The sequence below is a fragment of the Psittacula echo genome (genome assembly GCF_963264785.1).
Source record: "Psittacula echo genome assembly, chromosome: 11".
Classification (NCBI taxonomy): Eukaryota; Metazoa; Chordata; class Aves; order Psittaciformes; family Psittacidae; genus Psittacula; species Psittacula echo.
The window spans coordinates 3,670,601-3,694,207 of NC_137746.1; the positions used below are offsets into that span (position 1 = coordinate 3,670,601).

At 48.0% G+C, this 23,607-nt stretch overlaps 1 protein-coding gene across 3 annotated transcripts; it reads left to right on the forward strand.

The window, feature by feature from the left end:
- Nucleotides 1-2,028: 2,028 nt before the first annotated feature.
- On the forward strand, nucleotides 2,029-12,953 carry SLC25A48 (solute carrier family 25 member 48; the record flags this gene model as incomplete). 3 transcript variants are annotated; one of them, XM_080627238.1, is made up of 7 exons in its annotated part: nucleotides 2,029-2,074; nucleotides 3,072-3,115; nucleotides 6,228-6,299; nucleotides 6,849-7,122; nucleotides 7,786-8,034; nucleotides 9,236-9,369; nucleotides 12,798-12,953. In XM_080627238.1, the coding sequence occupies 7 exons, from the start codon at nucleotides 2,029-2,031 to the stop codon at nucleotides 12,951-12,953; spliced, it is 975 nt and encodes a 324-aa protein (XP_080483364.1). The 3 variants fall into 3 exon arrangements, with proteins under 3 accessions (XP_080483364.1, XP_080483365.1, XP_080483366.1); XM_080627239.1 differs by lacking the exon at nucleotides 12,798-12,953 and adding an exon at nucleotides 12,128-12,250 and having other exon boundaries at nucleotides 6,849-7,101; XM_080627240.1 differs by lacking the exons at nucleotides 2,029-2,074; nucleotides 3,072-3,115; nucleotides 12,798-12,953 and adding exons at nucleotides 4,292-4,300; nucleotides 12,128-12,250 and having other exon boundaries at nucleotides 6,849-7,101.
- Between the last annotated feature and the right edge of the window lie 10,654 nt (nucleotides 12,954-23,607).

The following is a 23,607-nucleotide window of genomic DNA, read 5'->3' on the forward strand; positions in this document are numbered from 1 at the left end:
ATTTTGGAGTGGAAACGTGTTACAGTTAAAGAGGATTCATATGATTAAGGTTTAATGCTGCTATCTGGAAAATTACCTCATTCAGCCAGCTTTTCTTTTGGCTTTGCAAGAAAATATGCATGAAAAATGAGGATGATATCCCCTTTCTGTATTACTGTACATATAACTGACAAGTTTCCACAGGGCTTGTGCACACACATTGTCCCCAGCATTTATCCACAGTCTCCCTGCAATCTACTCTGTGCCACTGGAGACCTGGGGTTGGAGGAAAACCCTCCTCATGGAGAACGTGCATTGTTCTGTACATTGAAGAATCTCAAGTTTCAGGTGTAGATGATCTGAGCTGATAACCGGGCACCTAATATCAAATTGCTATAAGCAATGTCTAGACAAAAGCTCCCTTCAGCCAGCTCCGTGCTAAGGTTTCTTGGGTGTATGTGCAGGCACATAAAGGGACGTTGTCTTAAGGTCTTTTTGTGGAATATATTCATTTATGAATGGAAATTAAAGCATCCATTATTTAAGTAAAACTTAAACATTTCTATTTCCAGGCAGTATTTTGGCATTCAGGATTCCTTGTTTATGAACTATCAACGTTTTCCATAGCCCAATATATAGACAAAAAACATCCTGCAAACCCCAATCTGGTATTCCAGAAAGGCAACGGGGCAAACCAGATGCCAGTCATTTTAGATAGCCTCAAAGGAACTGCTTTCTGCTGAAACCTGACCTCTATGGAACAAAACTTGCTTTGGGCTGCAGTAAATCACAGCCTGGTGTGACAGATGTATCTGTACAGTGGCAAAGGGCAATCGCAGGTTTTGCAGAGCAAAGTCATGCCCCTGACATCCAAAAGGACTTTTCTGATGGAGTCGGTGAGCACAAGGATATTGGGAATACGGCTAAGGACCAGAGGGATGTCCTGCTGTTGAGTGGCTGGTGGTTACTCAGGTGTAAGACTCTTACTAATGGGAAGTGCCACACAGGGGCATGACAACCAGGCTGGGCTCAACATCAAGTATCAACCATTCAAGCCCAGTCTTCAGCATCAATCAGAAAGGCACGTCAAGAATTGCCAGAAAAGGGGTTGAGATCAAAACAGAGAATGTCTTTAAGCTGCTCAGTGCCTGTTCATCCCTATCAGTTGTGGTTCTGGCTGCCCTGTTCAAAGGTTTATTAAAATATGACTGAGGATGAAAACGAGCCTGTTGTGTGAAAGGGGAACTAAGCAGAGCTGGGCTTTGACTCTGGGAAAGATGGGAGTGAGGGAGAAATGGGTCATACAGCTGTAAGAAAACTGTGAATGCTTCGCAGAAGGAATGGGGTAGGGAGCAGTAGGAATGGGGTAGGAATGGCCAAAATACAGAAACTGGGGGTATCTCCTGAAAAGATAATATAGTAATTGGGCATATCTCCTGAAAAGATGAGGCAGTGTGATCCCAATGAAGCAAATGGGGATGTTTTTTCAGTTGAATAATCCTGTGCTAGTTATATTCTTTATCTCTGGACTTACATCTATAATGTAGGAGTTTATAGCATGCTATTTCCCCCTTCATCCCGAACCCCCATCCCTGTTGCCCAGTCGATGCTGCTCTTCCCGCTCCTCGATGGGACCAGCCCCAGCGCGCAGAGGACCCTGCTCTCACCCCGCTCACCTCCCACTTCATCCCCACAAGAAGCCCCAGTCCCTCCGTACCCCTGACCGTGACCCCCCTTCCCGTCCCGTCCCGCCCCGCCCCGCCGGGTCTCTCCCGCCGCCGGCCCCTGTGCGGCGCCTTTAAGCCCCGGTGCGTGATGTCACGGCGGCCGTGAGACACCGTGCGGCGGCCGGCGGGGCTGCTGCGGGGACCCCTGCGCGGTGCGATCGCCCCGTCCGGTGTCACCCCGTGCCCGACGGGGACCGCCGGCTCGGTGCGATCCACAGCTCGGTGGGGACCCCGTCCGGTGGCACCCCCTGCCCGGTGCGGACCGCTCTTCGGTGGGGACCCCCGGCCGATTGGGACCCATCGGGCGGGCTCGGAGCGCAGCATGGACAGCGTGCAGCTGCAGGACTTCGCGGCGGGCTGGGTGGGCGGTAAGTGATGCTGTGGGCTCGGGGGGAGGATGGCAGCAAGCGGGGACAGGAGCGTAAACCCCCGTGGTGCCCATGGGCTGTGCATCGACCGGCGCGCTTGTACCAGCGCGCTCGTACCAGCGGATGTGCGCTTTGCTTTGCCTTGCCTCGCAAGTGCAGTTTACTGCGATATCCACGGACGGGATACTTAAAATTGAAGTACCGGTACATGCGATGCTGCTGGGACCGCACACTGCCGGCTCCCCTTGCTGGAAGCACCGAAGGGGAGCTCCGGGGCACACAGTGGCAAAGTTGAGTCCCTCAGTCCCCTACCGCGAAGAGGTCCTGCATGGCTTTGACCCCACGGTCCTGCTTCGGCAAACAGACTGATGGCCGGGGAGGGGTATTGATCCGGTCTGCTGACAATGCTGAGTGCAAATACTGGGAAAACAGACACCAGAAAGAGGAGGAGTGAGGGTGTGTAGAGGTATCAGTACTGAGGGTTCCCACTGGGTTTAATAGCTGATAAAGTGCACAGCTAAGTTGCCAGGGATGCACTGCAGAAGCAACATGACAGAGGTTCAATCACACACTGTCCTCTGCAGACCAGAGCTCTGCCCAGGCTGCTGTTCACAGCAGGCTCGGGAAGGGGGTGTGAGATGGCCCATGGATCCTGATCAGGTTAGTAGGTTAGCTGCCTCTAAAAGCACAGGACCTCTGCCAGAAAGTTAGGTGAGCAGCTTGGCTTTTGGATCCCTGCAGCATGCGGAGGCATGCAGTCGCTCCTCCTGCCCTGCTGACCCCATGCTATTGCTGCACACCCCGGGACGGGGACAGGACGTCCAGGGGCTGAGCAGCCAGCAGTTTACATCACAGCACTGGACCGCAGGTGGCCTCAGGTTATAATGGCTAGGAGAAAAAGGGATCTTTCCCATGGAAATCTCTCCTTTTCCCCTATAAACCCATCGCTTCCCGCCCCATAACAGTGGTTTGTGTAACACTCTGCTTTCATCCCCAGGAGCTGCCAGCGTTGTTGTTGGTCACCCCCTGGACACCATCAAGGTAAACCACTTTGAACCATGTTCTCCTGTCACAACACAGACCCCCACTGACAGGGAGCCTCTCTGGAGATGATGCTTCACAACATCTTCACTTACCCCATCACCCCAAGGGGGAATTTAGCCTGGGTAGAAATGTTTTAACAGACTTTTTTCCTCTTCAATGCTTGTTTTGAATGAGAAACTAAAAGAACTGGCTGATACGTGCGAGGATGAATGCTGAAAATTCAACCTGGCCTTACTTTATGTGTGGTTTAACAAACAATTTGGACAATGTTTTATTGGACTTTGCCACAGACAAGTACTCAAAGGGCAATGGGGGAACTGTATTTGTTTTGCTGCAGGCACATTTTTACGTGTTCTCCTAGCGCTGGCAATGCTGGGAAGGCAGAGTGCTGAAATGGTTATCTCAGGGCTATGAGACACGGTATTTGCTATTCCCTCAAGACAACTGTTCACAGAGGAAAGGATTTAGACATGTCAAAAGAGATTTGCTAGCATGATGCAGACAATACAGCTTGACCCGACCAAGCTGATCGACTCCACTGATGCAGAGATAGAGGAAGAACCTGTTCCTTTCTCTTTCTGTACAGTGTGATAGACATCTCTGAGACCTTTCGTTCCTTCCACTGCTCTGCCCATGGGCTCTGATCTGGCTCCAGCCTTGTTGCTGGCCTCAGGCAGGGCTGTCAGATGTGGCAAACCCAGGAGCCAGTGCTCTTGTTTGCACCTTAGAGACCCTTGGAGGGTGATGTGGAGGACGGTCCAGTGCAGAACCACACCACATCCCTTCCCAAGCCATCACAGCTAACCTGTTGCACACATCCTGGGATCAGGAGACGGTTGCCAGCCCTATCCTTTCTAAGCTGCTAAGGTGGTATCAGTCCCAAGAGCATTGCCACGTGAGGATGGATGCAGACCCCACACAGCAGAGCCGTAAGGCTGCTTGTGCCACCCCAGCAATGGGCACAGGCAGCACAGGCTGGCTCTGCCAGGGGTTGCCAAGGCAATCCCACCTCAGGCTGGAGGTCAGGGCATCATTGCCAGGCTTGGGGGAGTTTGGCAACTACTGAGAGAGCATCCTGCCGGGAAGCACCGAGTTTCTGGATGCCAAGAAAGAACGAGCCCATCCTTCAGCGCTTATAAAGACAACTGCCAGGCTGACACCTCTGTTGCTTGGGAATACCAAGTAGGCAGACTTGTTGCCTTTCCAAATTTAGGGGAAGGGAGGTGGAAAGGAGAGTGTTTTACACAGCACTAAGCCAGCAATGAGGCAGCTCAGCAGCATTTACAGCATCCAGGGGATGGGGGGGGTCCTTCCCCACCTGGAGGAGGAGGCGGTGGGATGCGGTATGTGGTACCCGCACCAGGGTTCCCATCCAGCAGGTCTCCTCCTTCAGCTGGCCCCTTCCCCATATCGCAGCCTCCATCAAATCCAAGCAGCTGCTTTTCCCATGGCCTTGCAACACTCTGAATAGTTTCACATTTACTCACTTTTCGTCCTCCACATTGCATTCGTTTCCCCAGGAACCTTCTCCAGTTTCTGGGCATCACCCAAGAGCCCTTTCTAATCGAAACACACCAAAAAGGGGAATTTTCCTGTGGATTATCCATGCTGGTATCAACTGACTTTGAGAGAGATGCCAGCAGGGATTTCAGTGCCAGGTGTTAACAGCTTGGCTGAGGGGCATGTGTGCGAGGAGCAGTTTGCGAGGACACTCTGTTTCCCTCAGTTACTCAGAAAATGCATTAACCTGAACCTCTAAATACCTGGTTACTGTGTAAAAGAAAAAACAACAAGCCCATGGAGACAGAATGGAATGCCTGGGCTAAGCGTTCAGATGGAGCCAGGAGGGAAGGCAGGGCTGTGCACTGTGGCTGCCCTGTCCTGGCCTGCTCAGGGTGTATCACACAGTATCACAGTATGCTAGAGATTGGAAGGGACCTCAGAAGATCATCTAGTCCAATCCTCCTGCCGGAGCAGGAACACCTAGATGAGGTTACACAGGAATGTGTCCAGGCGGGTTTTGAATGTCTCCAGAGAAGGAGACTCCACAACCCCCCTGGGCAGCCTGTTCCAGTGTTCTGTCACCCTCACTGAGAAGAAGTTTCTTCTCAAGTTTAAGTGGAACCTCTTGTGTTCCAGTTTGTACCCATTACCCCTTGTCCTATCATTGTTTGCCGCTGAGAAGAGCCTGGCTCCATCCTCATGACACTCCCCCTTTATATATTTATATACACTAATAAGGTCACCCCTCAGTCTCCTCTTCTCCAAACTATAGAGACCCAGCTCCCTCAGCCTTTCCTCATAAGGGAGATGCTCCACTCCCTCAATCATCTTAGTTGCCCTGCGCTGGACTCTCTCCAGCAGGTCCCTGTCCTTCTTGAACTGAGGGGCCCAGAACTGGACACAATATTCCAGATGCGGTCTCACCAGGGCAGAGTAGAGGGGAAGGAGGACCTCTCTCGACCTACTGACCACCCCCCTTCTAATACACCCCAGGATGCCATTGGCCTTTAGAATACATCCAAGCCTCCACTAAGTCCCCAAACAGAGGAGACCACATCACTCTCCAATTTCCACATAGAATCATAGAATAGTTCGGGTTGGAAAGGACCTTAAGATCATCCAGTTCCAACCCCCTGCCATGGGCAGGGACACCTCACACTAAACCATGGCACCCAAGGCTCTGTCCAACCTGGCCTTGAACACCGCAGGGATGGAGCATGTACAGCTTCTGAGGGCAACCCATTCCAGTGCCTCACCACCCTCACAGTAAAGAACTTCTTCCTTATATCCAATCTAAACTTCCACGTAGATCAGGACCCTGCCAAGGAGAGCACTGCACACCAGTCTGCTGTGCTGGGCCAAGGTAGCTGGTCTGCACTTGACAGCAATTTGACAGTCATCGATTCCAGATGTTGCAGAACGCTTCAGATATCTGTGGTCCTGTTTAGCCCTGTGGATGCACGTATATCTTGTTTTATCACTCTGTTTTCTTTACAACTAAGGAAGGATTTGCTCTCAAAGCAAAATGCACATTGTTTACGTAGCATGAGTTTCCCTGGGCTGGAAGCATGGGATTTTAATCGCATTTTATGGATGTCTTTTGCAGACTCGTTTGCAAGCTGGGCAAGGCTATGGAAATACACTCAATTGTGTCCTCACTGTGTACAGAAATGAGTCTGTGAGTACTTTGTCTTACTGAAAATGCAAATAGATCAATAGATAAATGCATAAAGCAATTATACAAAACCACTTTTGACACCAGCAGTTACATGAAGATCAATCAAGTTGATGCAATTAAGCCTGTAAATCCCTACATTCTTCTCTTGCTTAACTCTAGCTAATGCTCCTGGTTACTTCTGTAGGGAAAAGACAGATCCCTAGCATGGAGAGATAAATGTCCTCATGTGGGTCAGGGTGTTACACCCACAGTGGCTCTTTTGCTTGTACCTGCTGGGAAAGCTCTACTGGAGGTATTTTGCTGAGTCTGGTGATGCTAGGACAGAAGCTGTCCATAACAGGGACTTTCACGTGGGTCCCTGTGCTTTCAGCATATCCTGTACTGTGCACAATCCTTACACATCCTTAGTATGAATTCATTTCCCTGTGCAAATGGTTGGCTCAGGAGACATCTGCTACTTGGGCTTGCATCTCTACCCTCACAGACAAGCTGGGTTTGCGCTGCTCAGTCCCATTCACCCTCCTAACTCCAGCTCCTTTCTCTGGGTAGGTGGTTGGCTTCTTCAAAGGCATGTCCTTCCCTCTGGCCAGCATGGCTGTCTACAGCTCCGTGGTGTTCGGCGTCTTCAGCAACACGCAGCGGCTCCTCAGCCAGCTCCGGCACGGAGACCTGGATAGCACACCGGTGCTCGCCGACGTGGCTCTGGCCAGCATGGTGGCTGGGTTTGTCTCTGTGGGCATCGGCACTCCTGTGGACCTGGTAAAGATAAGGCTCCAGATGCAAACGCAGCCGTACATCCAAGGTAGGGAGAAAGAGCATCTTCGTCCTTTCTCTGCCAGCCCTGGGTGTTTACTGGGAGCTTTAGGGCAACTTTGCTTCAAGGCCTGGTTTGTGCCATGTGCCACTGCAATGGAGGGCCATGAAGATGATCAGAGAGCTGGAACACCTCTAAAGACAGCCTGAGAGAGCTGGGGATGTTCAGCCTGGAGAAGAGAAGGCCCTGGGGACACCTTCGAGCAGCTCCAGTGCCAAAAGGGGCTATAAGAAATCTGGAAAGGGGCTCTTTATAAGGATATGTAGTGACAGGACAAGGAGGGGTGGCTTTAAGCTGAAAGAGTGAAGATTTAGATTAGGCATTAGGAAGCCCAGAGCAGCTGTGGATGCCCCATCCCTGGCAGTGCTCAAGGCCAGGTTGGAAGGGGCTTGGAGCAACCTGCTCTAGTGGAAGGTGTCCCTGCCAGTGGCAGGGGATTGGAATGAGATGATCTGTAAGGTGCCTTCAGCCCAAACCATTCTATGATTCTATGACTCGAGCTAAAAATGCTTCCATCTGCGTTCTCTTTCTTAAACCTTTTCTCCACCCACTATGTAACAATCCAGTGAAAAGAAATGGATGGCAGTGATTTCTGATCAATGACGGTGGGCTTTTGAGAGCAGTTCTCTAGCAATATGTTTATTATAATAGTTGTATCTCTTTGTTTTGCAGCAAACATGAAACTAAAGCCCACAGTTCCTGGATTTCCTGTGTACCGAGGTCCAATTCACTGCATCAGGACAGTCCTACAGAAAGAGGGGATAGCAGGAATATACCGAGGTGCTGGAGCAATGCTTTTGAGGGATGTTCCTGGGTACTGCCTCTATTTCATCCCTTACACAATCTTCTGTGGCTGGATTACCCCTGATGGATGCATTTCCCCTAATCCCTCCTCCATCTGGCTGGCAGGGGGAGTAGCAGGTAAGCACCTTTGTTTCCCTCAACACTAGCAAAACAAGGATGGGAAGGTTCCAAGGGGAGATTACAGGGTCACCAGGAGAAGACATGGGGCTGAACAAGCTCCTTCCCCTAGGGCCAGGTCTCCTGGCACCAGAGCTGCTCTTTCTGACTTGGCAAACCTTATGGAAGTTGTGTTATCAGACCTTCATGAGGCTCAGTGTCAGCGAGAAGGAGCACAGCCAGCACCTTCATCTCCCTGGATGTCCCACGGCAGCCTGCATATCGCATTGCCAGTGATCCTCAGGCAGCCAAGATGCCTTCAGAAGAGGACTCCACCCTGTTGGCTGCCCACCAGGAGGGTGTGCGCCCAACCCACAGGCAGCAGAAGCAGAGCTGACTGTTATTAATCTTCCTATTCTTCCCTTTGTACACCCATAGTAGGACTGACATGTACATCTCTCATCACGCTCCCATATATAAAGTCAGCCCTGCACCCACTCCTCGTTTCTTGGCTATTTCTAATCACAGACCCCTAAATGAAAGTCAATCTTTAGCTCAGGTAACGATCACAAAATGCCATCTGTTTCTCCTGCAACTATACAGAGCCCTGACCCATCTGGGCAGGTTCTCCACCATACCCCAACACCCATATTGGTCCATACAAACTCTTGTCTGTCCAACTGGGCTATGCATTGTGGTTGCACGCTGACCTTGTCAGAGAGGCAAAAGATCCCACTCAGCTGCAGGCTAATTAATGTCAATGGCGTGTTTCCGTATAAGAATGATGAGGTAGCTCAGCTGTGTTGGGTTTAATCCTGGTTACATGTGATGGAGTTGCCTCTTGTTTTCTCAGCTCAAACCTTGGTTTTCAACAGCACTATCTTGAGGATTCCAGGTTTTTTGCAGCTTGAGCTTTTCCCACAACATGTCTATGCTCTACCAAAAGCACAGCAGAAGATTTGCATCTGGAGGACAGCTCCTGGACTGCCTGCATTTCATTACCAGCATCACCCCCAGAACCTCAGTGCTCCATCCAGAAAAAGGGAGCTTTTGCTCCTAGAAATACCATTCCTGCACCTGAGCAGGGTGAATGCCTGAATGCTCTGCAGTGAAAACTCCATGAATACAATGGGGGAGAGGAGAGGTGAATTTTGGAGTTCACTGACCTGCAGCCAAGGAAATACAGAGAAGAAACTGTTCAAATACTTCTGCATTTTTCTAGGAGCCATTTCCTGGGGGACTGCTACTCCAATGGACGTTGTGAAAAGTCGGCTCCAGGCTGATGGAGTTTATTTGAGCAAGTACAAAGGGACCCTTGACTGTATCTTGCAGAGCTACCAGAACGAGGGCTTAAAAGTAAGTGATATTTGAAGTCAAGCCTGGGTATTAGGCATTTAATTTTAATTGGAAAATACAATGGATGTTTCAAACCTCTCTGCGGGGTTGAGAGGCAGCTAAAGCCCATTACTGTGATTATAATAATGACAGTAGGCAATTATAGTGCAGATTCTCTTATAACCCAATAGTGAGAGTAATAATGTGCCTTACAGCAATGGAAAAATGAATGACTGGGGGTCATGGTCTGCTGGTGTAATTAACTTACACTAACACTTCATGTCAGTGCATTTAATTGTGAGTATGATTTGACATTATAAATCAAAGGTTGGAAATCTCACCTCTGTGATTGCTTCTATAAAATGCAGAGGTCAAATGTTTCCCATTGACACTGAAATCAATGGGAAATTACTCCAGCGGCACCCTGGGTGTGTTTGGCTGCCCTGGGTAATGCTTTGGTGGAGCTGATGCTGCCTTTTGCATTGCCCACCCTCATTTTGCACCAAGATAGAGCTGGTTGAAAATGTTCTTAAATCAGAATTGCTTTGGTTTCCAATGTGAAGAAGGGCTGTGTGCCAAAACCAACCTCACGTCCTTCTGACTTTGTCTCTTAATGTAATAAAAGATGCTTGTTCTACCTGCAAAACTTTGCTTCAGCTAAAGGTGGATGGCAAAGAACAGCTTTATTGCATTGCTGGTGCACGGTTATGAGAAGTGATGTCTCCTGATATTGAAACAAATCTCTATTTAAGCTGCCATCAAAACATTACATGAGCTCTTGGTTCCAAAGTGCTAATTTCCACATTCGGAGGGAAAAGCAACAAGATACAGACAGAAAACTAACCTCCAAAACCACAAGTCGGTGTGATTTCAGTATTTGCCAGCATGCCACGATGTTATGCCAGGCAACACTGGGCCTGCAGTCTGGTTTGGGTTTTGCTTGTAAATGAAGAAAGCCACTTTCATATGAAGCACAAGTACCTGGAGAGATGCTAAAGACTGTGCTTGGAGGGTCAGGCTTTATGCAGGCTGCCTGCCCTGCGTGTTCAGTTTGGCTTAGTGGCTTCACAGTAAAACTCAGTGTGTTTGAAAAGGGAATTTCCCTGTGTTTTCCCTTCTCTTTCCATGCTCATCCCCTACCTGCCTTGTCCTGCCTGAATATTAACAACTCAGTCAGGCACTCAGTTGTTTTTGTTGGAGGTCCAAGCTGCTTGCAGTTTTGTTGCTGTCACGCCTGGCACGCAGAGTGAAGCTGGCAATGGGACTGCATAGCAGTTGATGATAAGACTGGATCCTTCTCTTGTAAGGGGACACACAGCTGGTAAATGGTAAACTCAGGTTTGGATGTTTTCTTCTGGGGACAAAGGAACAGCATTCACAGTGCTGGAAGCAATTGCCTGTATACACACAACCAAATCAGCACAGCCCTCTTTCTGCATACTCAGGTGTGCTCATTCTGATGAGAAAAGCTTATCACTCTGGGCTTTCCTTCCTGAATCCTCATTCTTATTTAACTTGGCTCTCTTGTGTTACTGCTTGGATACTGCAAAAGAAAATGGAATTTCCTCCCAGAAAATTCTATTTTCCTAACAAACCACCCCAATAACTCAATAATACTCTAAATATCCCAATATTGCAATTTCACATTGCAAACTCCATGCTAAGCTATATGAATGTACTTTAATTCTGTCTTGTGCAAGTCAGCACCGTGCACTGGATTTACTGGATACAAGATATGGTGGTGTTTAGCAGAGCTCAGTATTTCAAGGGAAATACTCATTAGACACTTTAATCTATGGGCTTTTGGTCTTGGAGTTGAGATATTCCACGCTTCCATACAGCAGCCATGGGAGCTTTGCCTTTGTAAAGCCTGGAAGGGGGCTGGCTTTGCTGATGTGACTTTTCATGTCCAGTTTGAAGATGTGGTGTTTAGATTAGTGACCACAGTGATGGGACTGGGTGGTTAAAGCAGGGATTTTGTGAGAAACAGGCCAGCAGAGATGCTCCCTGCAACCCTTGTCTTGTAAATAGGAGCAACAAGGGCCCCTCTCCACTTTCCAGAAAGCACTTTGCTGTTCAAGCACCCAAAAACCACAGGGTCTTTCACTCTTTTAAGTGCCAGCATCTTTTCAAAACCCATATATGAGCAGAATGAGGAAGACTGGCTGCAGGTATTTGTCATCTTAATGAAAGAAAATGATGGGATACCAAAGCTTGGCTTTGGTATGGGCACCAAAGCTTGGCTTTTAGGAACCCTTATGTGAAAATACCAGCTTTTATCAAGTATTTTCCCCAAAGCTGGTGGTGAGAGCCAGTTCTCAGCAAGGTACAAAGTAAACCTGGTTTTCCTCTGCAACCACAGATCCAGCCCTGGGAAACAGCGCTTGCCGCATGAAACCAACAGCCTCCTTGTTGTACCCCAGGGTTTGTATGATCCCAATGTGCTTGTCTGTGCCAAGGGAAGAAGGGGCTGTAGCTAGGTAGGACAACACTGGAACACATTTTGGGTTACTTGCTTTCTGCTCTACATGAGGATGGTTTTTACCCTTTACCTCTTGTAGCTCCTGTGGGCAGATACAGATGGGAGCACAGAGCTCAGTAATACCAACCAGTGACTTTTGCCATTGCTTTTCCATTCTCCAGCACAGACTTCAGCAATGACCAGCAGCGAGAGTGGATTCTGGTTCTTCAGAATCCCACTATGACTTCATTCACTGTTTTCTTCTTCTTAAAAGAGCCCGTATATTCCTATGCTCTAACCTTTTTCCATCCCCAACAGGTCTTTTTTAGGGGCATCACGGTCAATGCAGTGCGAGGATTCCCAATGTGTTCAGCCATGTTTCTTGGCTATGAACTTTCCCTCAAAGCAATGAAAAGAGACCAAACTGAGACCAATCCTTAACTTCCAGGTCAGCACATGAAGACCCTTTAGCTTGATTAAAGTTAGAGAATTCATCTTTGAATCAAACGGAGTTGTAATGGTATAGATCCTCTGGAAGACAGGTAACCTACATCTGAATAGTCACCTTTCAAATCTGGGTCTGTGGGATTTGGAGCAGACAATGGATGTAGGTTTCATTCCAGATTCCTGGAATTTCACTGCAATCTGATTGTTGTGATTGTTTTGATCGGTCTAAATCTCAAAAGAGAATTTGAAAGGAAAATATTCTCTAACATTTTATAAGCTGTGAAATATGATTCTCACCTAAGTCCCTGCACAGTATCAATTCCTCCCTTGATCCTCCCATAAAGACCTGAAATTAAGCCCTTTTGAAGTGTCTCGACCATCAACTCACAGTTTTACTCTTTCCCCCATAAACCTAGGGTTGCGTAAAGGAGCAGCATTAAAAATATCCAATTAAAGACCCTTTTTAGCAGTTTAATACTCATTCTTGGCAGTCTTTGCTCTTTCAGTACTTCATAAACCTCCTCCTTTCTTATTCCAAAAGTGTTGCTGGGAAGACCTGGAAGCCTCCTACTGTCCTGAGCCAAACCAGCAGTGTGGTGGTGGAGAGGGATCAGCTGCTCTGACCGAAGACTCTCATCCTGCACCTACAGCATCTGCTTTCTCTTCTGCCACGGACTTAGTCCCTGGAGGACACTGAAAACTGCACCAGCTCCATCAAATCCAAAGGCTGTTTTCTTATCAAATCTTTCTCTCTGTTGTCTCGGAGCACCTTAATAATCCCCACGGTGGTGTTGGGCTTTATCACCAATGACATTTTCCTATTGAGCCATGAGAACAACTTGCTTCGCTTACCCACGAGTGAGATATACCCAAACCAGCCCATCAACATCAGCCAAGGAGCATCTTTTGTATGACATGCATATAATGCTCCTCTTTGTGAGCAAGGAAAGGAGAAGGTGTGGTGGGTGTGCAGGGCCCTTTGGTCCAGGAAGGGCTGGATCCCCACCAAATCCTGGCCTGCTTTCAGGATCAAAGAAATGGATGACTCTACCCATGCAAATGGATACTTCTGGTTTCCATCACAGAACTCTCCCGTTTGCCACAATTTAACACATTATCATGGAAAAAATGTGAAGGGCTTCAACAAGCTGTTTGTTTTCTAAGGTATAAACTGAATTGGGAGAAGGAAGGATGTTAAATTAGACGCTCAACTGCTCTTTTTCTTCAGAAAACAATAAACCAAGTCATATAAATGGCTGGCTATTACTTTACCTAACTCACCTTGTGTAGCCCTTCAGGGACCTGCTAGAGGTGACTTGTTAGACCTGATCTCCCTGACACAACAGCCCAACTTGCCAGCTGCCACATCCTGCAGACATCCCTTTGCAGCACCAAAGGAGGTCTCTGAAGGATGCGGAGCTTATCCCAAACTGTTCTCTAGAATACACAGGCCAGCTTCAGCTGTCCAGCTCTTTGCTGCAAACCTATTGAGACAACTGGGGCAGCCCCAGGTCTGTCTTTGGTCTACCTCAGCTTTTCATGTATTCCAAGGTCTTGTATGTTGTGGCTATTTCTGTTTATGCTGTTCAATATCTCCATGCTTTCTTTTCTAAGCATGGAGCTTCTGGTGCCGAAACCCAAGGAGAACCATCTCTGCTGGGATAAAAGGACTCTGGTGGCACTGGCAGGAGAGACTGAGGGGTAACAGCCTCACATGCAAAGGGACATGTGGCATGGGGGAATAGTCTGGAGCAACACTGTCCTCTGGGAAATGCATGGTTCCCCCATCTTCTCTTGGAGAAGAGCTCCAGGGGAAAAGCCTCGCGATGGTGGGTTTAGCAGATGCCATCAAGGAAAGCTTCTGAAGACAACCTGGAGCAGCCGTCCAGCTTTCCCCCTTTATGGAGGAGAAGGAAAGAGAAACTCCTCTGTCCTCTTCCCTGGGTGACTGGAGGAATTGGCGACAAGACTTGAAGACCTCAGCAGAAAGTGCCTAAAACCTCATGTTTCTGAGCGTTACTCATAAATGGGGTTCCCAACCTTGGGCTCCTCTTTACTGGGGCCTGAATTAAAACCAGAAGCGTGGCCTCCCCCAAAACTGGCCTTAAATGTGGGAGAAAGAGCCGGTGTTGCTTCAGCTCAGGACATGCCGGTGAGGAGGCTCATGATGCCTTTGAGCTTGACAAGAACACGGGGAACTGTTTCTGACAAACAATATGGATAAAATTAATGAACCTTCACAAAAGAATTTGTTGCTGGCTGCGTTTAAGGTTTCATCTATTCCATGTTACCTATTTCAATGCATACGTATGTAAAGCATGTTCTTTAGATGCATAATATCACATGTCGCCAAGGATAATACTCGGGGAGGCTTGTTTTTCAATGCAAATAAGTGGTGGTGCTAATCTGCCCACATTATACTTTACATACACCATCAAATAGAATGAATTAATTAAACTGATGAGGTTTGTGACAAGGTGTGTATGTGAATGATCCTGCCCTCTCAGTGCCCAGGTTTGCTCTGCCCAGCGCTCCCCTAGATGTAAAGCCCTAAGACCCACGTTGGAGCTGTACGGTGAGTTTTCCTGATTTCTTCATCCAGTTAAACCAGTTTTGAGATGGATGCCCAGGATTTAGAATCATAGACTCATAGAATGGTTTGGGTTGGAAGGAGCCCTAAAGATCATCCAGTTCCAGCCCCCCTGCCATAGGGAGGGAAAACAAAGACATGAAAAGTGATTGGGAAGTGAATACAAAGCTTTGGCCACATGATGGCAACCTCGTCCATGGCAGGGCACGGCCGAGTGCTGCTGCTGTCTTGTTCCATTCAACCCCAGGTCCAGGTTTGCTGTCAGAGCATCACAAACTCCCCTCTCAATAGGCATCCCCTCACTGGGCACCGCGCAGGTGATTTTGGGGTGATGCAGCCCTGCCAATGGCTTTCCTGGTGCATTTCACTTGGATTCGAGGGTGACAGCAGCCTCGCAGGAGGTTGGGCTGATGCTGGGTCAGGAATAGCAAGGGTTAGGATGAGCAGCGTTTGAGGTATGGCTATACCCATCGCTGTGATGGATCACAGGGGGTCCCAGCACACAGAGCCTGACAAATATCTTCTTCTTGCTTTTGAAGCAGTGAGTGTGTGTCTGTGTCACTGAGGAAAGAGGTCCTGTGGTGGGGCTGGGGGCTGTGTGATGCTGCAGGGGGTCAGCCCCATATCTCAAAGATAAGGGATGGCAATTACAGTTTATGCACACAGAGACTTGATAGGTGGGTGTTTTGTCAATGGTTTTCTTTGTGATATACCAAATACATTATTTCGTAGAGATAATACTAATATCATTATCTATGGATAGAAATTAGGAGCTTTAAGGAATCCTCTTTGGGGACCTAGTGACGGGATTTTAAACACTGCCTTGCCTGGCAGGCAAAGAGCCATACATTCAGCTGATTCAGATCCCTTGTACAGGGCACTGATTGCATATGCTGGTGATTTTGTCATTGCATTACACAAAAATCCATGGTGTCAATGGAATTCAGGATATGGACCCAATCTTCTGACAGTGGCTGCAGTGACCTGCCCTTGGTGGCACATTTGCCAGCACCATGCACACTGGAGTAGGAGAATCCATCTCCTTGATGGCTTGTTCACAGATGCTCAGAGCCCCACATTTCTAACATGAAATGCAGTGACTCCTGAAATGGGTAAAACCTGATTAATATTAGACTAGAAGAACCAGGATACCCACTTCTGTGCTCTTCTTGCCTGGAATATGAAAGCATACTCAGACCTGTCATGCCTCACATAAACCTGTAACTGCCTGACTTTCATGCTGCTGGTGGTGTTCCAGCTCTTACAACACCTCATATTACTTAATGAGATGCTGGCTGTCTAGCTGTTTTTCCAGTTTATACACTATGTAATGCTATGGTAGGGAGTAAAGGTAACAGCAGCTTATTTCCTCTTGTGAAGAAAACAAAACAAATGGGAACCAATTTTCCAGTGAAAATCCCTAACCTGGAGGAAGGTCTTTGGTGGTGGGAGAAGCTTCGTGATGCTCACAAGGTGGGAGCAGGATGGGGCTGCCTTTGGCCAGGGGGCAAGGAGAAGGTTGCTGGGTACCTATAATGTCCTTAAGTCCTTCTCCCAGGGCACCCCAGTGGTTTTAGTGCCTGCTGAAGCCATCCCTGTGATGGCTCCGGGCCAGGCTGGGATATTCTCATGCCTCAGGAGTCTCAGCCTGATGTGTCAACACCTTGGGAAGGTGAGATCACAATCCCCATGTCCGTTTCTCTTTTCCTGTTGCACCCTGAGACACAGGAGTAGGCGATGCCTTTGCAGGCACTAAGATATGTTACATCTCCTTGGTTTGTCACAGAGATTGTTATAGTAGAGATTTATTTCTAGGCACTGCATTCATGCAAAACAAGAAGGTCAACGCCTGTCTTGTGCCCATGAAGAAAAAGGTAGAGTCAGAAGAAATGATGAGATCCAAAGAGAGGAGTGGGAAGAAGCTGCTAAATTGAATATAAAGTGCAAAAGAACAGCTTCCTTTCTCTAAAGCCCTCTTCTTCCTATATATGCTCCTATAGAGTACAGACTGATGACTGTCATACTTAGATAAGTATGCCAGGTCATATTCTAGAGATAGGCTCCAAAAGGAATTAAGCCATGCAGTGAGGGGAAATTTAAGCAGTTACACTGATTTTTCCTACACTACATCCTGCAATAGTTCTAGGATCAAACCCTACTGGGACAACCAGCCTGCTAAGAGCCATATATGCAGCAGAAGGAGAACATCTTTTTAAGAGGGTCTCAGAGGTCCCATATGAGGTTTCATGGGAAGATATGGAAATGCCTGCTGTAAAAGCAATAGCACCTATGTAGCTTATCTTCATGGACCAGCTCATGATCTATTCTCCCATGTTTGAAAACATTCTAGCACTAATGTAGCCTACTTTACACCTAGTATAAGAAATCCTGCCAACTCTTATGTAAGAGGGCCAGGCTATTCTTACTCATGCAGCTAGGTGTGAACCAACACCCGTGCTTACTTCATCATTTAATTGAGATCACTGTGTTTCAATCAAGCAGTCTGCAGTGGTTTTCAGTGCTCCCAGCATGAAAAGCAAGCTGCAATGGGGATCTGGCTGGTGGAGGGCTCTAAAGCAGCCACAGAGTGAATGCCTTGTGCTGTCTGTCTGTTCTGCATGTTCTACCTTCCTCTACATGCTGTGCTGAGAGGGAAATCCAGCACCCAGGGTCATCTCACAGTGGGACAAGCAAGGAAGGGTGAGTGGACTTATGATCTGAGCGCTCTGCAATGCTTCTATTTCCTGGTGTGGAAGAGGATCCTGACCTGGGAGCAAGGGCATCAGGAAAACATACGAAAGAACTGATGATCTTTGTGGAAAATCTCTGCTTTTTCCTGCTTAGTTCTGGATACTGTTGGTTGTGAGAGGCACTTGCAGTATGTGCAATGCCCAGCATGGGCATGTTGCTCTCAGGGCTTTTTTTGCTTTTAGATGCCTCAGCTCTTGCTAAATATCATTGCAGCATAGAAAGCTTGGCTTCCCTGTCAGGAACTGAGGAAGGCTCCGTGACTGTACTATTGCATGAAACAAGGATGACCCTGAAGGTTCCCTCTGAGGTGTGCTCCCCTATCTCACTGCTCCTGAGCACCGCTAGTTGTGGTTTAAAATCAATTAAAACTCTTCCGAAAGTAATGGAACTCCATTACCTATAGAACCTAATGTGAGTCCTGAGGACATCCTGTGGTCCATCTGTGGGGGGCTATCAGGAGGTGCCAATGCCAACCTGTCACATGTTCCCTGAGTTCATCTGGATTTTACACCTTTCTGTCATAGGCAGTCGTGCTATTACTATGCTATGGTTTACCCTTTTGTGGAGGAATTAGAATGACCTTATTTTCCTTTATTTCTATACTAGCATATGTCATCTTTATCTAAAAGACAGGGAAAACTGTACTCCAAGCCACCTTATCTCTGGAAAATGAAACTATCGATAGCATCTCTTTGTTTGCGGTCTCTGCGAGATCTTACACCTTGATCAGTACAACAAGCCTGTACATTATCTTGTTTTTCCTTCATAGGGAATGTTTCTTTTTTTCTGTATTAAAAACCCCAGAACTGCTCAGAGTTTCTTGGAAATGCTACAGTGGGGTGTAAATTCTCTTATGACACCCAGAAAATGGGGAGGTCAAATATCAGGTCAAAACAGTGATTTGGAAATCAGATGTTTGTGAGGTGTACCTGGTGAGTCAGCCTAGCTTTCAAGTAGGTGCATGAAAAGAGAATATATCCTAAAGTATTTACATATCAACCAGGAATGGACAAGACATTAGATGAAGATTTCCAAAGGCACCAGAGGGAATTGCTTGTAAGAGATCATAGAAACATATTGGGAGAGTTCTGTGTGTCCACCTCTCCTGAGTCATAGAATCCCAGCCTGGTTTGGGTTGGAAGGGACCTTTAAGCTCACTCAGCTCCAACCCCTGCCACAGGCAGGGACACCTTCCACTGGAGCAGCTTGCTCCAAACCCCTGTGTCCAACCTGGCCTTGAGCACTGCCAGGGATGGGGCAGCCACAGCTTCTCTGGGCACCCTGTGCCAGCACCTCAGCAACCTCACAGGGAAGAGCTTCTGCCTCAGATCTAATCTAAATCTAACGTATTTCAGCTTGAAGTCACTACCCCTTGTCCTGTCACTATTCCTGCAACAAATACCTGTTCTTGGCTGGAGTCTTACAATCTGGTCATTCAGGAGTCACCAGGCACATTAAGCTGACGTGATGCACTGGCAGCACCCAGGATGATGGAGCTCTCTGCCCCTTCCTTGCTCTGCTCCTCTACTATAGCCATTAGTGTGTAGGGAAGAGATATGAACTATGGGGATATATGCTCTGCTGATGTCCAGTTCTGCCTCAGGCTGACCACAGTGAGTATCCCCACCCTGGTTTCCCAATGGCAATATAGAGGATTTTCCTATGGGCCGTTGCACCCACTGCCTTCGAGCTTGCTGACCTTTATTAAGGTTTCAGTTCTTGTTTGATTTTTTTCAGCCAGAATTATTAAAAGGGAACAAAAAGCCTCAGAAAGACCAGATTTAGCATCAGCGGCTCCCCACTTTGACAACCGGTCTTTTGAGGCTTGTGGGTTTGCAACCTCAGAGGGAAGTGCATTCACAGTCACCTTCTTACCTACTGCAATGTGGCTACTGAATCTAATATGAAGCTTTGTTTCAGTTTTTTGAGTGATGGTTGAAAAACCTCTATTTCCCCTCTACGTTTTGGCCTGTGTTGCTGAAAGAGAGATTAAGGGAGAGGAACAGAAGGAGATCAGATACCTAAACATCAGGATGGGAAAGCAACTCCTGATCGTATTTAACACACTGGTCATCAAAATGAAGACTTTTAAAGCATCAAACCTAAATATTTAAAGATTACATAAAAAGAAATGGCATTTTTGCTGGAATGGCAGCATATATTGATTTCCATGGTCTTTAGATAGAATCATAGAATAGTTAGGGTTGGAAAGGACCTTGAGATCATCCAATTCCAACCCCCCTGCCATGGGCAGGGACACCTCACACTAAACCATGGCACCCAAGGCCTCATCCAACCTGGCCTTGAACACCGCCAAGGATGGAGCATTCACAACCTCCCTGGGCAACCCATTCCAGTGCCTCACCACCCTCTCAGTAAAGAATTTCTTCCTTATATCCAATCTAAACTTCCCCTGTTTCAGTTTGAACCCGTTACCCCTTGTCCTGTCACTACAGTCCCTGATGAAGAGTCCATCCCCAGCATCCTTGTAGCCCCCCTTCAGATACTGGAAGGCTGCTCTGAGGTCTCCACGCAGCCTTCTCTTCTCCAGGCTGAACAGCCCCAACTTTCTCAGCCTGTCTCCATACGGGAGGTGCTCCAGTCCCTGATCATCCTCGTGGCCTCCTCTGGACTTGTTCCAGCAGTTCCATGTCCTTTTGATGTTGAGGACACCAGAACTGCACACAATGCTCCAAGTGAGGTCTCACGAGAGCAGAGTAGAGGGGCAGGATCACCTCCTTTGACCTGCTGGTCACGCTCCTCTTGATGCAGCCCAGGATACGGTTGCTTTCTGGGCTGCGAGCGCACACTGAAGCCGGCTCATGTTCATTTTTAAATTGACCAACACCGCCAAGTGCTTCTCCGCAGGGCTGCTCTGAATCTCTTCTCTGCCCAACCTGTAGCTGTGCCTGGGATTGCTCCCACCCAGGTGTAGGACCTTGCAGTTGGCATGGTTAAACTTCATCAGGTTGGCATCAGCCCACCTCACAAGCGTGTCGAGGTCCCTCTGGATGGCATCCCTTCCCTCCGGCGTATCAACCGAACCACACAGCTTGGTGTCATCGGCAAACTTGCTGAGGGCGCACTCAATCCCACTGTCCATGTCACCAACAAAGATGTTGAACAAGACCGGTCCCAACACTGATCCCTGAGGGACACCACTCGTTACCGGTCTCCAGCCGGACATCGAGCCATTGACCACAACTCTTCGTGTGCAGCCATCCAACCAGTTCTTTATCTACTGAGTGGTCCACCCATCAAATTGATGTCTCTCCAATTTAGAGACAAGGATGTCATGTGGGACAGTGTCAAAGGCTTTGCACAAGTCCAGGTAGATGACCTCAGCTGCTCTGCCCCTGTCCATCAGTTTCGTAGCCCCATCATAGAAGGCCACCAAATTGGTCAGGCAGGATTTCCCCTTAGTGAAGCCATGCTGGCTGTCACCAACCACCTCCTTGTTTTTCATGTGCCTTAGCATGCCTTCCAGGAGAATCTGCTCCAAGAGTTTGCCAGGCACAGAGGTGAGACTGACTGGTCTGTAATTCCCTGGGTCATCCATTTTCCCCTTCTTGAAAATGGGGGTTATATTTCCCTTTTTCCAGTTGTCGGGAACTTCACCTGACTGCCATGATCTTTCAAATATGATGGCCAGCGGCTTAGCAACTTCATTCGCCAGCTCCTTCAGGACCCGCGGATGGATTTTGTCAGGTCCCATGGACTCGTGTACGTTTAGGTTTTTAAGATGGTCGCGAACCAGATCAGTCTCTAAATGCTGGAATAGAACCTAAATTCTTCAAAGAGAAGCCATAACCAGTATCACACTCTTCTGTGCCCAATCCACTGCTGCTCTAACCAATACATGGGAAGTTCTTTCTCTGCCATTTTGACTTCTGGTAGTTTCTGCTGTGAATGGAATACAGCTTCTCTTGTCACCTCTTTGCCCTGGAGCAACAACAGAGTGAGACAGATCTCACTAAGCAGTCAAATAGATATGGAAAGATGTAGAGATAACACTGGCACTGCTGGCAGATGGAGATTATGGGGAGGAACCACAGGCTCGGGGAGCAGCTCTGCCATTCTGAGTTTCAACTCATAACAAATACACGCATCTCATCCTTTTGGGCTATAGGCCTTGGTAGAAGTTGTCTGAGCTGCTCACTGCCCAGTGGATGTAATTACATGCAGTTACTGGGCTAAATGGTATTTCTAATGAATGTATTTTGCTGAAAACCTCCTGGCTGTCATGAAGAGCCCCTTGTCCCTGTCTCCTTATGGCTTTTTACCATATCCCTTGCACAACCTTGGGCTAAATCAAAGATGTTTGCGAATTCTTCCCTTTAAAACCATGTAAAATCGGGTTTTCGACCATCTGGGAAACCAAGTGTTGTAAGCACAAATATTACTCACATAATTCATTTCCTTCAGGGATGGATGCTTTGAGCTAATTGTTCCAGCTCTTGCCGAGGGGCTTTACTGGCTGAATAAACAGAGAGCAGTACGCCCATTGCTTTGCTTGAGCAAAAAGCTGTTTCCTCAAGGGAGACCTACTCATCCCAGAAGCCTCTTCATTGATTTTCAGGGAATCACAGGCTCTCAATCACAAATCAATGATTTTAGCCCTTCACTAATCATCATCCAGTGCCTTGAAAGATGCCACTGCCTGGCTCAGCGAGTGGCATCCATCCCCACAATATGCCTTTTGAAAGCTGCCAGATTTAACTTGCCAAGGGAGGGCCCCTGGCTGCTTCTAGGTATTCCCTGGGGCCTGTGTGAAAGCTGTAGCTGCCTAATGGGATGCACACTTCCCACATTAAATCACCCAAGCACAAACTTCAAAGAGAAGGCAGGGAGCATCCTCCCCAGCCGGGAGCTGGGTGTGCAGCAGCCAGGCAGAGGAGCAGCAAGCAGATCTTGCTCCACTCCCCTTGCAGTGCAGGCAGGCAGCAGGGCTGTGCTCATCAAATGAATCCCTTGCTGGTAGGCAAATGCCAGGGAAAACACCCATCAGATTGCAACCCGATGTTTTCTCTTTCCAGGATAGCTTCCAGAGGGATTGCACTCATCCTCCAGCCGGACTGACCAGCAGAAGGCTCAAGCTTTTGGAGCTTGAGCTTGCTGCTTGCTTGAGCTTGCTGCTATGGCATAGCAGCAGGGAAGCTTAAAAGTCAACTCTTAAGGGTCTAAAAGGGTTGCCACTTGCTGTGCCAAGGTGTGCACCGTGGAAAAGAGGAAACCTCTGTGGCCAGAGAAAGCTCTACCAGGCATTCAACCTGATTTGGAGACTCCATCAGAGAGAACTTCCAAGTTCTCTTGACCATTCTGGTCACTTGGGATTATTACTGCATCCACTCCTTTCTGCTCCAAAGGCAACGGGTGGAATGTGACATTGCAGTGTGTGTTTGCTCTGAGGGCCTGATCCTTATCAGCGCATCGGTGCATGTGCACTCGGGAGCGTTGGGATCCCAGCCAAGGATTATGGAATCGCTGTCTGGATGCAGCAGCTGTAATTCAGTGTGATGACTTCTGCACTGCACAACAGACCCCCTGCAGCATCACCCACCTTCCTTGAGAAAGTGCCTGCTTTGAATCCAGGGGGAATCCAGCCTGTCCTCTTGTTTTCTCAGCAAGTTTGGCCATGGTGAACACGACCGTCTCTTCGCTTTCACGGAACTATAATTTACATGAGCACCGGAGACAAACCCCACACTTGAAAACAAGAAGCTTTTGTAGCTTTTTAGCCATTGTTTCCTGTTGGGGTGTGATATCATAATGCTCAAATTAATCACTTATGAGGAGCAGCTGTGAATTTCCACTGTACGAAAGCAAAGTCACTGCAGTAGGTGACTCAATTCCACGTCTGATGCTGTCCAAGCGAAGTGGGAAAAAAACAGTGGGCACCTGGTATCAGTTTTATGATTGGGTTTTTCCCTATTAGAATGGGAATTTTGTGAAGACTCAATTAAAAGGAGTGCCCTCTTGTTCTGCTGTCACCCACCAGACTGAGCTGCAC